The sequence below is a fragment of the Bubalus bubalis genome, chromosome 4 (assembly GCF_019923935.1).
Source record: "Bubalus bubalis isolate 160015118507 breed Murrah chromosome 4, NDDB_SH_1, whole genome shotgun sequence".
NCBI classification, from domain to species: Eukaryota; Metazoa; Chordata; class Mammalia; order Artiodactyla; family Bovidae; genus Bubalus; species Bubalus bubalis.
The window spans coordinates 93,466,846-93,482,896 of NC_059160.1; the positions used below are offsets into that span (position 1 = coordinate 93,466,846).

The 16,051-nt window shown below is 52.1% G+C and overlaps 1 protein-coding gene across 5 annotated transcripts; it reads right to left on the bottom strand.

Moving 5' to 3' along the window:
- Positions 1–21: 21 nt before the first annotated feature.
- ITGB7 (integrin subunit beta 7) lies at positions 22–16,014 on the bottom strand. 5 transcript variants are annotated; one of them, XM_006046616.4, is made up of 16 exons: positions 15,344–15,469; positions 14,839–14,962; positions 9,149–9,352; positions 7,194–7,395; positions 6,939–7,109; positions 5,590–5,831; positions 5,070–5,228; positions 4,730–4,825; positions 4,463–4,552; positions 3,300–3,452; positions 2,811–3,004; positions 2,257–2,480; positions 1,795–2,014; positions 1,461–1,669; positions 977–1,137; positions 22–700 (listed from the first exon to the last, which is right to left on the bottom strand). In XM_006046616.4, the coding sequence occupies exons 3-16, from the start codon at positions 9,347–9,349 to the stop codon at positions 620–622; spliced, it is 2,403 nt and encodes an 800-aa protein (XP_006046678.1). In that variant the 5' UTR covers positions 9,350–9,352; positions 14,839–14,962; positions 15,344–15,469; the 3' UTR covers positions 22–619. The 5 variants fall into 5 exon arrangements, with proteins under 5 accessions (XP_006046678.1, XP_006046680.1, XP_006046676.3 ...); XM_006046618.4 differs by lacking the exon at positions 14,839–14,962 and adding an exon at positions 15,026–15,049 and having other exon boundaries at positions 15,344–15,385; XM_006046614.4 differs by lacking the exon at positions 14,839–14,962 and having other exon boundaries at positions 15,344–16,007.
- Positions 16,015–16,051: the final 37 nt, after the last annotated feature.

Consider the following 16,051-nt stretch of genomic DNA (forward strand, 5'->3'; position numbering starts at 1 on the left):
GAAGAACATCCTTGGGAGACGTTTTTTCACTGGGGCCAAAGTAGTTTTATTTTTTCCCACCAAATGTAACCAACCACCCCACAACTTGCAGCACCTATGAGCTCCCCTTCACAGAGGCACAACAAGCAGAAGTAGAAACAGGCTATCAGTTCTGAATAAGGAAAGAAATGTAGCAGGATAGAACGAGGCTAGACACCAGCCAAGGCAGCGTTTCTCCAAGTGTGGTCTGTCGCGCTCCTTCATCAGCTTAGCTGAGGGTTCACTCGCCCACCCAGCCCGGTGCTGCCGCTGCTCCCCATGCAGCCTAGGTCATCCTTGTGCACTGTTACCTTGAGAAACTCGCCCTCAGGTGGTAGGGGGAGGACTGCATGTGAGCCTCCTGAGGCCCAGGCTCCACATGTGCTGGCCTGGGGCAAAACAAACTGACTGGTGTGCTCTCAGGTAAGACTTTATTGTAGACCTGGCTGGGAGAGCCCCCACTCCTCATGAGGTAGGGAAGCAAGGTCGCAGCAGCAGGCAGCCCTTTCAGTGCCCCCTGCCCAGCTGTAGCCTGATCCACCCCACGCCTCAACTCCTTTGGTCCCAGAGAAGAGCCCTGCAGTGATTTTCTCTCCCCACTTCAGAGAACGGGGCTGTCTGCCTCTTGAAAGCGGGGGTTGACAGTGGTCGTGATGGCGCTTTGGTAGAGAGGATTGTGGTCCTGCGGAGAGAAGTTGCCGGTGATGAGGAAAAGTCCCAGGACTCCTCTTTTATCTAGTTCTAAGAGGCCAGCCTAGAACTTGAGCAAGAACCCCAGGAACTGATGGGAATGAGCAGAGGAACCAGGGTAAGCCTGCAGAGGAGGCACAGGCCCGGGGTGTGGGGTGTGGAGAAGGAATGGGGTGGAGTTGGGGATGGTGAAGCAGAAAGCAAAACCCCTGTAGCCAGGGGAAGCATGGAAAACCCCACACAGTGGGGGAGGAGGCAGGCTCGTCACCTGCTTCCAGTTGAGATGCTGCCGCTCCTTTTCAAAACGATGGAATTCTCGGCGGTCATAGATCTCCACTGAGAGCCGATAAGCGAGGACCAATCCCAGTCCCACCGCCACGATGCCCCCCACACAGCCCAGCACAATGATTCGGGTGTGGTCTGCTCCGTCTATGGGGAAGAAAAAGTGGACTTCTGGGGGCCAGGGCCTAGGAATTGATCACCCATCACCCACAACGTGTCCAGCCCCATCAGCCTCCCTAGTCCTGCCTGTCATTGAAAACAAAGGGAACTTCCACAGGATCAGGGTTATCCCAGCACTCAGGGCCTCAGCCAGGTCCACTTGATCCAGCATCTGCACTCTGCTTGCTTCACAGCTCTGCTTCAGTCCCCAGCCTGATTGCCTGGCGTTTTCACCTCCAGAGTTCTGGCCCCCTACCCATTAAACTCTCAGGGTTTCATGTGGCATGTCCACAGTATCCCTGCCCGCTTACCCTCTGGAGGTCTCACTGTGAGCACAACTCTGCCTCCAGCTTCATCCTCTGCCAGAAAGAAGAAGAGCTGGTTGTCCTGGGTCCTCTCTTTACACCAGCTGTCATCCAGGGTAGGGGTCAAAACCAGAGTCACGTTGGCGTGGGCACACGCTGTGCTGCAGTTCTTGGCCAGGGGACCAGTCCCAAAGGCTTTGCACTCTGCGCAGTCCCTGTCCAGTGGGTACCAGTAAGTGACCAGCTGGGCAGTTGTCACCCAGATGACCCACAGAAAGAGCAGGTGGGCAGGAGGGGCTCAGGGAGCCCTGTTCCCGAGGTGCAAGGCCTGAGGGCTCACCTGTGTGTCTCGCATGGTGTCTTGCAGCCTGAGCATTGATCACAAAGGGCACCGTAGTAGCCGTCGTCGCACTGGCAGCGGTTGCAATTGCAGTGTCCGTGCCCATTGCAGAGCCCTCCGTCAGGACTGACACAGTTGTCCGTGTCGCCACTGCATTCACATGCTCTGCCCGTGCGGTTGGCGTGACAGTGACACACTCCACATTGGCAACGGCCAAAGCCTGAGGTAGGGCCACACGGAGGGTGACAACCATCCTCCACAGCCACTGGGCACCACATGCCATCACAGGCTGCCTAGAGCTGATCTGCTCCTGTGCATCCATTGCCCTCTCGAGTGTGTCAGACAACCTCCAACCCCTACATCACAGCCTGATTCCTGCCCTTGGTATCAAGAAGTTCCCAGAGCCTCAACGCCCTTGGGGGGCCACTCTGACCCCACCCTTCTCCCCAAGTCTGCAGGTACCTCCACAGAGGATGCCTTCATGTCGCTCACAGCTGGCATCGTCACACTCGCACAGGCGTCCAGAGCTCTGTCCGCTGCAGGTGCAGCGTCCACACTGGCACTGTCCCCTCCCGCTGCACAGGGGCCCTGTGCCATTGGGGGCCCGGCACCCAGACTCCAGATCTGGGGAGGATAGCTCAGCCTCCGAACACTCACAGAGTCGACCCAGGCGGCCGGGGACACAGCTGGGAGGGGAAGGGAAGAGAGGGAAAGGGGGGATCAGAGAATTTGCCCATGTCTTGACCTGCCTTTCCCCAAACCCTCTAAACCTAAGATCTCAAGATAGCTGGAGAGAGAGCAGAGGCTGAGAGGAGCATGGACTATAATGGAGTTCCGAGGAGTAGAAGAGCAGGGAGAGTTGCAGCGGAGGGAAGAAGCTTCAGGAGGTGCAAGTCAGGGTCGAGTCTTGGAAGGTCTACGAAGAAGATACCTCGAGACAGAGGCGCGGGTGGAGGGATGGCGGACGAGGTGGGAGTACGGGGGAGCCATACGGGTGAAGGGAAGTGGGCGCTCACCTGCACACCCCGCACTGGAGGTGCCCCTGGCCACCACTGCAGTGAGGAGCCTGGAGCTGGGCGTCGCTGCAGTCACAGCCACACACTGTGTGCAGCTCCACGGTCAGCTCCTCGGAGAAGCCACGGGCTCGGAACCTCAGCAGATGAGGCTCTGGGAGGCAGTGGGTAGCTTCGAAAGTAACCCAAAAATTCACCTGAGGACAGGGCAGGGGGGAATCATACTAAGAGCCCGCGCGCACACACACTCCTGTGCACATACACACACCGCAAAGCCATTGGTCATCCAGAACCCTACTTAGCGAATGAAGGGGCAGGGTCATGCTGACACCCATCTCCTAGAAACATTGGAGGAAGCTGCTCATTAGAGTGTCTCAGAAAGGACAGGTGGAGGACACCCCAGGCTTTTCACATTGTTTCCCAGGCCTGTACCCCCCTTCCCCTCCTGCCCGTTCAATTTCCCGCTCCCATCCCCACACCCTTCCTTCTCACCGTCTGATTGATTCGGACTTGGTTGCACTGTACCCAGTCGCCAGCTTCACTCAGTCTCTTCTCAGAATCCCCACACTGAGATTCATAAGAGATGCGGACCCCCGGAGGGAGAAGAGAGTGTTCATGTTCGAGAGTCACAGTGGATGACAGTCTCTGGGGAAAGAGTGAGAGAGAGTGACCATGTGAAGGCCAGTTACAGCTCACACCCTCTCCAGCTGTTCCACATTCTGCCGGAACCCCACCCTCAGCCCACCTGGGGGCTCCTTCTGCTCTGCCCAGTCAGGAGGAGTTTCTGCAGGAAGGACCTGGGATGGCCTTGAGCAAGAACACAGGGTCCAGAGGTTTCCAACACGGCATCTCAGTGCCGCTGTGGCAAAGACCTGGTGGGGCTCAGGGGCTAGCCAGCGCTGTACACATGCAGTAGCTAGGTTTTTCAAACCTCATGTCTGGACATGTCATCTGTGAGCATACAAGGTCTAAAGAACAGATTCTTTCCATTGAGTTTGTCCTGGGAAATTTGATATTGTCTCACATTTTCTCACCATGGGTTTAGAACACAGCCTCTGTTATCAAGAAGCCTACAGTCAAGTTGCAGAGATAAGACCTAACCCCAAGAAACATGAATTTTTATTGTTCTGTCTACCTGTAAAATTCTATGGTTCCTGGAAGAATATCTCTGAATTATTGATAAGCTTATAGTGAAGGCAATCTCCAGATATGACATTCTTTGTGTATAGACAAGTGCCAGCCCTTGCATCTGTTATCTGTGTGATCTTGGGCAAGTCACTTAGCCTCCTCTGTGCATCTGTATCCCCACGGATAAAACTAGAATAATAGTTTCCAAGCAGGGAGGGGGTTTAGTGGAGTAAATGAGACAGAAAACAGTGTGTACTTGGGATGGTGCTTGGCATGAAATAAAAACTCAATCAATATTAATTCCCTTTCTTGCCCAGAGCAGTGCTTCATGCTCTGTAGAAATCAGGCACTTAAGATTTATGAATGAGTGCAAGACTGAGTGAGCTGTTAATGACAACCACACACACAGACTGTGGGCAGGAGCTGTGGGGTGTGATACCAACAGGTGATTGTCCTCTTGGTTCTGCCTTCCTACCTGGGGGTCCCTTTCCACTTTCCCCAGTGCCCCCCCTCCCCGAGCCCCTCACGTTATAAGCATCCATGATGAGCTGCACCACATTGCTGGAGTCCTCACTCAGCTCCCCCACTGCAGACTTGGGAATCAGCTTACTCAGCTCCTGCGATGGGGGGAGTTGAGGGAAATGGTGGGTCACAACTCTCAGGAAATAAGCTTGCTGTGGGCAGGGGGCGGGGTGGGACTCTGGAAGGAGGGCATCTCGGGAGAGGAAAATGGGCCTTTGAGGGAGCTGAGAAAGGCTGGGCATGGGAGGGTTTGGCATTCACACAGCTCTTACCCGATAGACAGGTAGTGTGGCACTGGTGACGGCAAAGATGGGCTGAATGTTTGCCGCAGACAGGGCCTGGGCTACTTGACCCACGGAAGGGTAGTCCTGGAGCAAGGAGTGGGGACAAGGTGAGTACCCCAGGCCCCCCTCACAGAATGCAAGGTGCCCTGAAAATCCAGGGTTCCACCAGCTAGAGGGAGGGGAGGGGCTGGGGAGTGGAGGGACATGGAGAGGAGGAGCTGCTGGGGAGGATGGCAGGGTGGCCACCATAAGGACAGTGAGGCTACAGGGAGAGGTCCTAGAAGAGGTATGGCTCCCACGGGGAGGGCGGGGAAGGGTGGCAACTCACAAACTCTGGGCTGCGACTGTAGAGGCCATTGCTGTCCAGGTGGCAGTGCCCGTCACTGGGCATGAAGATGCCGCCCAGCTTGCCGTCCCCAGCTGTGTGGAATGTGTCATCTGATGTGAACACCAGCAGGCGGGACACATTTCTCCAGCCAATCTGCTTCTGGAGTGGGGTGGGTGGGAGGCTGTGCACCTGAGCACGGAGGGCCCTTGAGCTACCCCCACCAGCTCTACTAGCCAAGGATGTGGCCGGCCTCATTCTGACTCAGTTTGTCCATCCCCCTGTCTCCAGCTCCTTGCTTCTCCCCGAATAGGGTTGCTGCTAGTGGAGGCCTTGTAAATTAGAAAAGTATGCCTCTTCCTCTAGACATTTCACTCCAATCCACCAGGAAATTGTCGAATGTGCAAACTACAGGGACTATACTACAAAGGGCACCCCCTAGAACTGTGCACTGACTAACCACAGGTGCCCATCTTGGCTCCAACCAGCTCATCCAACTCAAAGACCCTCCCCGCCCCCTCACCTGGCAGAGGGCAGCCTGCAGAATGGCATCAAAGCCACCTTCGGGCAAGTCCAGGTTGCCGGACACGTTCTGGCGTCCCACCTCCCGCTCGAAGGCCTCTGCATCCCCAGTGAGGGACAGCACATGGTGAAAACTGAAGGGTGGCTGGCAGCTCTCCAGCCGGGAGGGGCAGGGGTGACGAAGCTTGGAGGGCACTGTGCTCACAAAGGGCAGCACCGTTTTGTCCACGAAGGAGCCAAAGCCTGGGAGGAGTCATGAAGGTAGTGCCAGACGTCACTTGCGGGGGGGGGGGGGGGCACTGCTGAGGACTCAGGAAGAGAGTCCCCAAGAACTGGGGTGGGGGACAGTCACAGAGGAGCTAATGGGAGAGGGTGCTCCTAAAGGGCCACCGACCCAGGACCAGCAGGGGCAAAGGGGTGAGTGCACAGGCTCAGGGAAGTGGGGAATGGATATGAGGAGGAGGACATGATGGTGGCAGGCAGCGGTTTGGTGGAAGCTAAAGAAGGCTCAAGTGTGCAGTGTAGTAATGGCAGCAGCAGCAGAAGACGAAGCAGGGATGGTGGACGGAGGGATGCGAGCAGGTGTGGCAGGGATGGTGCATTTAGACCTTGGCCGGGAGAAGAGGCATCAGGGGAGCGTCCAGGTGGCACGTCTAGGGCACGTCTGATGCTGGGAGCTGTCTGAACAGTCTCTCCAGATTCGGGGCCTCAGTTACCCTTCCAGTAAAATTAGGGGTCCTACAGGACCCCTAGCTTTGACCTAGACGATGTCTCTGGGGATAGATATCAGGAACCCGTGGCCTGGCCAGGTCTGTTAGAAACCAGGAGAGGGCACGAGTGTTCTGCCCCTTCATTTCTGCGCCCCAGGTAACCGGCTTGCAGGAAAAAAACCTCAGGGCAGCCTCTCACCTGAGTCTGCCTGCTCTCTCTCCCCTTGAGAGCACACTTTCACTTAAATAAACCCTCGCTTTACTTTCTTGTCCTGTGTTTAGTCACTCAGTGGTGTCCGACTCTTTGGGACCCTATAGACGAGCCCGCCAGGCTCCTCTGTCCATGGGATTCTCCAGGCAAGAATAATAAGTGGGTCGCCATGCCCACCTCCAGGAACCCAGGTCTTCCTCATAGCAGGTGGATTCTTTTTGTATGAGCCACCATGGAAGCCCAGGACTACTGGAGTGGGTAGACTATCCCTTCTCCAGGGAATCTTCTCGATTATTTTCTTGGAGTGTGGAGAGTGGGCAGGAGAGGGCAGGTGAGGCCCTTGTGAGTCCTAGGCATTGGCAGAGGCTGGGGTGCGGCTGGTTAGAGGCAGAGGGCAGGCAGGAGCGGGCAGGGCTCCACGGGGCTTACCGATGCGCACGGAGTCAGTGACCTCCTGCAACCGCACCAGCAGCGCGTGCCCGAGCTGTCGCACGCGCTCCAGGTCGTCCTTCATGGAGTAGCTCAGGTCCATAAGGTAGTACAGGTCCACGGGGTATCCCTCCGCTCGAAGGAAGCGGACCCGGAGCTGCTGGGGCTCCCCTGCAGGTAGAGGTGGTGGGGAGGTCAGCGGGGCGCGGTGGAATCCCAACCCCCGGCCTCACTGCCCATCACCCCTTAACTCACCCGGCCGCAGCGTGACCCGGACCCGCTGCGGCGCCAGCTGGGTGGCCCCCTCGCCGCGGGTGCCCTGGCTGAGCGGGTCATCCTGCAGCACCTCCTGCCGGCCGCGGGGCTCCTCCAGCTCCCCCGGGAGGCAGCCCCGGGCCAGCAGCTCTTCTCGCCGAGCACAGCGCCGCGCCTCCGCCTCCCCAGACGCTGTGAAGTTCTGCGCGGCAAGGGGAGGCGCGTGGGGAACCCTGATCCCCCGAAACCCTCAGCCCGGCTCCCAGAACCACCCTGCCGTCCTGGCCACTTCCAAGCCCTCCCCTGTCAGGCAACTCCCTGAGCCCCGCACCCACCCCCAATTCCCTCCCCTCCCTTCCTTCCACAGCTACCCTCGAACCTCGTACTTACTTCCTTGTCCAGAGCCTACTTCCTACAGCATCTCCCTTCTCCTACCCTTATCTCGACACCCCCTTTCCGCCAGATACCTACCTCTCACCTCCCCCAGCAGGACAGAGTTCCTGCTGAGATCTTAGGGACCTCACTACCATTAAAAAAGGAAGAACCTGTCCTCCTAGTCCACCCCCGCCCCGCCCCGCCCCGCCCTTCCCTGCTGCAAACTCAGGCCAAAATGGGAAGGGGGTCAGATTAAGACAGTTTCTGGGAAGGGAAACGATAGGGACAGAAGAGAATACCCCCTTCTCCTCAGTGTGTCTGGTACCCCGGGACTGGCTGGGGAGCCACAGGGGAAGGAAATGGTTAGAGCAGCTTCTCAGCTGCCCCAGGTGCCAGCCAGGCTCTGGTCTGGGGACTGGAGGAGACTGACACGCATCCAGCTGGTCCAAGAGTCCCTGCCTGGCTCCTCTGGCCTGGCACCTCTGCTCTCTGCCTCCCACTGACTCTGTCTTCCCCTTCCAGGCCTCCCAGATTCACTACGTGCCTTTCTCCTGGACCCACTCAGCTCTGGAGCTCTGTCTTCCCATGAGTGTGCCCGCCTTTCTTATCTCATCTAACTCCCCATTTCCTGTGAGACGGTTCTGCCCCATCCCCCCAGCTCAGGCACCCCTTTTGCTCTGCTACACCAGAGCCCTGTCTCTTTAAGGCATGAACAAAGAACAGCTTTGTTTGACCAGCCAGGAAGACACCCTCTCCCCCACCCCCCACATCCTTCTTGCCACTTAGGTAGTTCAAGCCTTTGCCCCAAAGCCCATAGACTTCCAGCTCCTTCCAGCCTACCCTCCCAGTCATAGGCTGCTGCATACCCAGGAACACACCTCCACCCCCAACCCAGATCCAGAAACCCAATCACACACTTTTGCAGTGGACTGACCCCCAACATGATAGTATGTGGAGTTGGGGCCTTAGAGAATAAATTAAGGTTAGATGAGGTCATGTGAGTAGAGCCCTCATGATCTGTTGATTAGATCCCTATAAGAAGAAACACCAGAGAGCTTGCCTGCAGCCCATCAGCAAGCCAGGAAGAGAGGTCTCACTAGGAACTGAATCAGCTACCACCTTGATCTGGGATTTCACACCCTCAATCAATTTGTTTGTAAAATAAATTCCTGTCACTTAAGCACACACACTCCCCCACCCAGTCTATGGTATTTTGACAGCCCCAAGCTGACAAATACACTTTCTCATGGATATACCCACAAAAGATCCCTCTCGCTATACACAAACAAGAGTTCAGTAAGAACATGCATCCTCCAAGTTTAAGGTCACAAGTCTTCTCCATATATACACAGATACACAGATGCAGACAAACATGTATGCAGAGGACTCTTGCATGCATGTGTGTGCCCACACACATGCAATCATAGACAGAAGTCATATGTGCACAAACTCAGTCATATACAGGACTACAGAGCGTACCCAGAAAGTCACACATGTACCCACACAATCATACTTGTATATCCAGGTTGCACACACATTCACACACACACATGGTTCAGAGGTCACAGGCCCATCTTTACCAGTTGCTTGCACCATGCACAGCTCGGGTGTGAGAGGATGCACTTTTGGCAGGAGGGAGCTGGCTGGCAGGACCCTGGCAGGGACAGATTGGGATCCCTCCACTCTGTGGCCTCCTGTGGGGATGAGCTCTTGGCGTCCAACTCACTTTCACCTCTCCTCAGGGCCAGCAGGAAAACAAGGACCATTGACAAAGCCACCATGGTCTGTAATAGGATATAAAGGGGGTCACGTGGGTCCTCAGGAAGGGCCCCCAAACTCTTGGTCCTCTAAACTTAGCCTGTGGTTGTCCCTCTGAAAACTCTACCCCAACTCTTTATCTCCCCCCATAGTTTCACTTCCCCCTGTGGATTCAGCAGTTTCTTCAAAATGGCAGGAAAAGGCACGTCCCAGGCTGGGGTAGGAGCCTTGGAAAAGACCTGTCCCTCCTGTGTGCAGACTTTATGATGCCAGAGTGGGCAAAATGGCCTAAGCAAGAGTCTGGAGAGGGGACATGGATGCAGGAAGGTCTGCACACAGGGCTCTTCACCAATTCCAAGCTATAGTGGAAAGAGAACAAAACAGAGAGGAAATGGACCAGGTCTGGTCCAGTCTCAGTCACTCACTGGCTGGTGTCAAGTCAGACTTTCTCTCTGAGCCCTAGTTTCCATAACTTAAAGTAAGTGAGCTGAAAAAAATAATCTGACAGTCCTTTTAGCTTTCATAACCATGGTTCTAAAGGAAGAGGGCCAGGGGCTCTAAATAAGGGGGGGTGGGAAGTCAGGGATTAGGAATGAGAGGAAAGAATGCTGGAGCAGATGAGGGAGTATGTGAAAAAGGCAGGGAAATCAGCTGTAATTGACCAAAATGACAGCAAGAGGAATAACAATTAGACCTTAAGAAGAGCTGTCTAAAAGTCTGAGATAATGAAGAAAGGAAGGCCAGAGTTGGTAAATTTTTCTCTTTACTGTACATTGCACAAAGGGGATCTAGAGTTTTGGAGAAAGAGCTTGAAGTCAGGGTAATTCCTGGAATGACCTGTATGGAAGACCAGGCAAATTTGAGAATTTTAAAAACTTATTAATTGGGACTTCCCAGGTAGTCCAGTGGTTAAGAATCCGCCTTCCAATGCAGGGGATGCAAGTTTGATCCCTGATTGGAAAACTAAGATCCCACACGCCACAGGGCCACTAAGCCCACACGCTGCAACTAGAGACCCCTAAGATCCCACATGCCACAAGGTCACTAAACCCACATGCTGCAACTAGAGGCCCCTGTGCATCTCAAGTAGAGAAACACCTACTTGCCGCAACAACGAAGAGCCTGCGCACCTCAATGAAAACCTAGCACTGCCACGAAACAAAACAGAAACTTACTAATTAAAATTTGAATAGGCAATTCAATATCACATTTCAAAAATCAAAAAGTTAATCCCAATGGCCATTTTTATAGAAATGCAAAAGGTGATCCTAACATTCATATAGCATTGCACGAATAGCCAAAACAATCTTGAAAAAGAACAAAATTGGAAGACTCACACTTCTTACTTTCAAAACTTACTACAAAGCTGCTGTATTCAAGATAGTGTGGTATTGGCATGCGTGCTCAGTAGCTTCAGTCATGTCCAACTCTTTGTGACCCTATGGACTATAGCCCGCCAGGCTCCTCTGTCCATGGGATTCTCTAGGCAAGAATACTGGAGTATGTTGTCATGCCCTTCTCCAGGGGATCTTCCAACACAGGATCAAACCCACATCTCCTGTATCTCCTGCACTGCAGGCATATTCTTTACCCACTGAACCACCTGAGAAGCCCATAGTATCAGCATCAGTTCAGTTCAGTTGCTCAGTCGTGTCCGACTCTGCAACCCCATGAATCGCAGCACGCCAGGCCTCCCTGTCCATCACCATCTCCCGAAGTTCACGCAAACTCACGTCCATCGAGTCTGTGATGCCATCCAGCCATCTCATCCTCTGTCGTCCCCTTCTCCTCCTGCCCCCAATCCCTCCCAGCATCAGAGTTTTTTCTGATGAGTCAACTCTTTACATGAGGTGGCCAAAGTACTGCAGTTTCAGCTTTAGCATCAGTCCTTCCAAAGAACACCCAGGGCTGATCTCCTTCAGAATGGACTGGTTGGATCTCCTTGCAGTCCAAGGGACTCTCAAGAGTCTTCTCCAACACCAGGGACAAGCAAAGAGATCAATGGAATAGAATTGAGAGTTCAGAAATATACAAATCTAGACTTGCCTGGTGATCCACTGGTTAAGAATCTGGCTGGGGACACAAGTTCGATCCCTGATCCAGGAAGATTCCACATGCCACGGGACAACTAAGCCTGTGTGCCACAACTATGGTGCTTGAGCTCTAGAGCCCACAAGCTGCAACCACCAAGCCACTGCGCTGCAACTCCTGCAGCCCATGTACCTAAAGCCTGTGCCTGCAACGAGAAGCCACCCCAATAAGAAGGCCACGCACTGCAACAGAGTAGCCCCTGCTCGAAGCAACTAGAGAGAGCCCTTGCAAAGCAAGGAAGACCCAGCACAGCCAAAAGCATTAAATAAATAAAAGAAAGAAATATACAAGTCCATCCCTGTATGGCCAATTGATTTTCAACAAAGCTGCCAAACCATTCAAAACAGAAAGAAGTCTTCAGCAAAAGGTGCTAGAATGACTGGATATCCACATTTAAAAGAATAAAGTTGGACTTCTACCTCACAACATACACAAAAATTAACTGAAAATGGACCAAAGACCTAAGTATAAGTTCATAAACTATAAACTCCTAGAAAAAAATATAGGGGTAAATCTTCATAATTTTGGACTTGACAATGGATTCTTAGCTACGACATCAAAAGCACAAGCCACAAAAGGAGCTAGATAAACTGAACTTCAACATTTTAAACTTTTGTGCTTTAAAGGACATTATCAAGAAAGTGAAGAGACAGACCAAAGGATGGGAGAAAATGTTTGCAAATCACGTATCTGTCAAGTATCCAGAATATATAAAGAACTTTTACACCTCAACAAGAAAGAGAAAAACAGCCTACTTTTAAAATAAGCAAGGGACTTAGATGTTTCTTTAAAGAGGATCGATAAGTGAGGAACGACAGAGTAAAAAATGCTAAACATGATTAGCCTTCAGGGAAATGCAAATCAAAACCACAGCTGAGATACCACTTCACACCCACTAAGATGGCTAGACTTAAAAAAAAAACAAACATAGAAAATAAGTGTAGATGAGGATGCAGAGAAGATGGAACCTTCATACATTGCTGGTGGGAATGTAAAATGGTACAGCAACTGTGGAAAACAGTTTGGTGATTCTTTATGAAATTAAAGCACAGAATCACCCTGGTACTTGACAATTCTACCCCTAAGGATATCCCTAAAAGAACTGAAAACGGATGTTTAAGCAAACACAGACTTGTGCAGGACTCTTCATCGCAGTACCATGTACAATAGCTGAAAGGCAGAAACAACCCACCTGATGAGTGCCCACCAGAAATGCCTACCTGATGAATGGATAAAATATGGCATAGCCATACAACAAAATATTATTTGGCCATAAAAAAGAATGAAGTATTGATACATGCTACAACATGGATGAACCTTGAAAACACGATGTTCAATGAAAAAAACTAGTCACGGACAAGCACACATTATACACCTCCATTTATATGAACTAGCCCAACTAGGGAGAAGGCAATGGCACCCCACTCCAGTACTCTTGCCTGGAAAATCCCGTGGACGGAGGAGCCTGGTAGGCTGCAGTCCATGGGGTCACTAAGAGTCAAACACGACTGATCGACTTCCCTTTCACTTTTCACTTTCATGCATTGGAGAAGGAAATGGCAACCCACTCCAGTGCTCTTGCCTGGAGAATCTCAGGGACGGGGGAGCCTGGTGGGCTGCCATCTATGGGGTCTCACAGGGTCGGACATGACTAAAGCGACTTAGCAGCAGCAGCAGCCCAACTAGACAACTCCATAGAGACAGAAAGTAGCTTAGTGATTGCTAACAGTTGGGGAGAAGAGGAGGATGAGAAGTGACTGCTTAATGGGCAGTTTCCTTGTGAAGTGAAGAGAAAGTTCTGGAACTAGGTAACAGTGATGGTTACATAGCATTGTGAATGTACCTAATGCCACTGAATTATACACTTAAAATGGTTTAAATGATCAATTTGATGTGTATTTTAGCACAATGTTAAAAATCAAAAAGTTAAGATCATGAGAAATGCCCTCTCCTATTCCCAATCCACCCCAGTTTCCACACTTACACCAAGCAAATAACCATCATTTATTAGTATTTTTTGTTGCTTGTCATCTTTCAAGAGATTTTTAGTGTATATACAAACTAACATGAACATACGTATAGTCTTCAAGTGATAGAATCCAATGATGGAATTCCACAGATGCTAGAATACTTTGCACCCAGTTTTGCATCTTCCTCAGTTTCACTACTTTTCTTGGAGTTCCTACTGCCCAAGAAATAAAGAATTCCCTTGTTCTGTATAGATTTCCATTGCACGGATATGTCATGTTGTATTTAGTCTTTGTGATGAGAATTTATGTTGTTTCTAATTGTTCACTATTATAAACAATACTGCAGTAAAAATTCCTGGATTTATCATTTCACAGGTGTGCATGTTGTATTAATAGGATACACCCTGGAAGAGGATTTGTAGGGTTAATAAATAGGAATCATTTGTAATACTGGTGAGCAGTGCGGGAATAACCGACATGACCTCCTGAAGGGCTGCAACAGTTCCCACAACCATCAGCGGTGCATTTGAAATGCCAGCTCACTCTTTCAGGAAGCATCAACATCCTTCTCAGCCTGGGCTGAGACTCAGTACCAGACACTCGACATGGGGTGTGGGGAAGGGGTGGGGTGTCAAGCTGCTGACCGCCCCCGTCCTGCTCCCCACCACCTGTGACCTCAGGCGTAGTAGATATATATTTAACAGAGCCTCCACCCTCTGCGAGAGAGACCAGCTCAGGGCTCATCCTCCGCTTAACCTCAGGCTTGCTGGCTCGGCTCGCCTGTGGTTGCCCAGGCTGGGGATGCTACAGCACGAACAGAGTTTTGACTCATCTCTCACAGGTGGGGCTCTGGGCCACACTGGTTCCCCAGGAGTTGCTCATCTCCCCTAAATGGGGCCCCAGACATGTCCCCCCAGCCCCCTTCTCCCCTCCTTGGGATGCAGGACTTGCCATCAATTGTATCTTAATCTGTCTTTCCCTTTCTCTCCCCTTCCTATTCAGAAATCTGATTACACCTCTAGTCTGCTTTTCTCTTCTCCATTTCTTTACAGTTCTTCATTTTACTTCCGTTCCCCCTCTGATCCTAAACATAGAATGGAGAAATCTATTTCAACCCCGTTTTTTTGCAGATGGAAACCTGAATCCCAGAAGTGGTGAGTGACTTGCCCAGGGTCCCCAGAGAACTTGAGCAGAGGCAGGGACTGACACCGACCAGGTCTCTCACTTTGTGCTGCTTTCCTCCCCTCCAACCCAGGCCCCATCTTCATGGAAAGTTTCACCTTCTCTGCACCAGTCCCCATGGGCTCTACCTAATCCCCTTTCTCTTTCCTTGGGGTCTTCTTTGATCTTCCCCCTTCGCTCCCTCTGGGTTGTCCATTTTCCCGGACTTAATTCTGACTCCAATACCCTATTGCCCCCTCAGCAGCTAAGAAAGAGAGCATCCTCCTCACCCATCCAGAACTCCCAAGTCAGGAGGAACCTCTGCTGCCCACTCAGCATCACGAGGAGGAGACAGAACTGAGCCACTTAGCCACTGTCTCCGAGGAGTGTGGGATCTGCCCAAGGGGAGGAGGCCTGAGGGGAGCACAAGGCATTAGCAGGCATAGCGGCTGGGGAGTAATATAGGGAGAACCTTACCTTGTATTAGTCCTTGACACATAGCTGTAAAGCAAATGATGGGCTCATACATCCCCGCCCTCCTTTTCCTGTCTCCAGTCCCACTCTTGGGAAACCAACCCAGGAGAGATGGGTGGGGGGAGGGAGGGTTTGTGAAACTCGATGAGGGGAAAGGAACAGGAGATCTTGGGAATGCAGAGAAGATTTCAGAGCCCTTCTCAAGACTCAGCTGAACCCTGGGTGTCTTCAGGCCACAGCCCTCTTCCCAGAAGGCTGGGACCAAGTGGGGCCTGGGTGGGTAGCGAGAGAAGGCAGAAGGGCTGGTGCCCTGGTACTCACAGGTGCGTGCTTGCGTGCGGAGCAGCCCTTCCTCCAGCAGTAGCAGCAGCCTTTGTGTACTGATCTGGGAGGCTGCAGAGGAGGAAGTGACACACCCCGGGGTGGGGGAGACTTGGGGATGGTGGGGGTAACTGATCTAGGAGACGACGGAGCAGATAAGGGTGAAAACGGGTCAAGGGAGTTGGTGACACAGGGGTCTGGAAGAAGGAAGCTCATCTGCTGAGTACCTATTGTGCGCTGGATGTACCATCATAATGTTATAATTCATTCTCACAAGAACCTCATGACATAGGTGTGAAACTTCCCCCAGCCCCCTGATTTTACAGATAGAGAGGCTTAGAAGTACAAGGTAAAGAATTTTGCCCAAGATCACATAGTTAGCAAACTAGCTGATCTGGATTTAAACCCAGGTCTGCCTGCCTCCCAAATTGATGATCTCTCTACTTCCTCATATAGGAATATGACGGGAAGGAAGAAATATGGACGCAGTAAGTACTGTAGGAGGGGGAAGTTAATGACTATTGTTCTTTCTGAAAACCTGGCGCCCACTGTCTTAGAGTGGGTGCTTAACTACATTGACTCTGGAGCCAAACTGCCCAAGTTCAAATCCCTGGCTCTGTCACTTACCAGTAATGGGGCCCCAAGTTATTTACTTACCACTCCTGTGGCTGCTTCATCTGTCAAGTGAAACTCATATGATTGTTCTGA

What these genes read in the sequence shown, in the direction of transcription:
- ITGB7 (XM_006046614.4), bottom strand. Translation starts at nt 15,559, where the DNA reads ATGAGCTTCCTTCTTCCAGACCCCTGTGTCACCAACTCCCTTGACCCG. An exon ending in TGCAGGCTGCCCTCTGCCAG is followed by an intron (nt 5,229 to 5,589) that starts GTGAGGGGGCGG and finishes ACCCCACTCCAG; the next exon opens with AAGCAGATTGGCTGGAGAAA. An exon ending in AAGTCCGAATCAATCAGACG is followed by an intron (nt 3,005 to 3,299) that starts GTGAGAAGGAAG and finishes CCCTGTCCTCAG; the next exon opens with GTGAATTTTTGGGTTACTTT.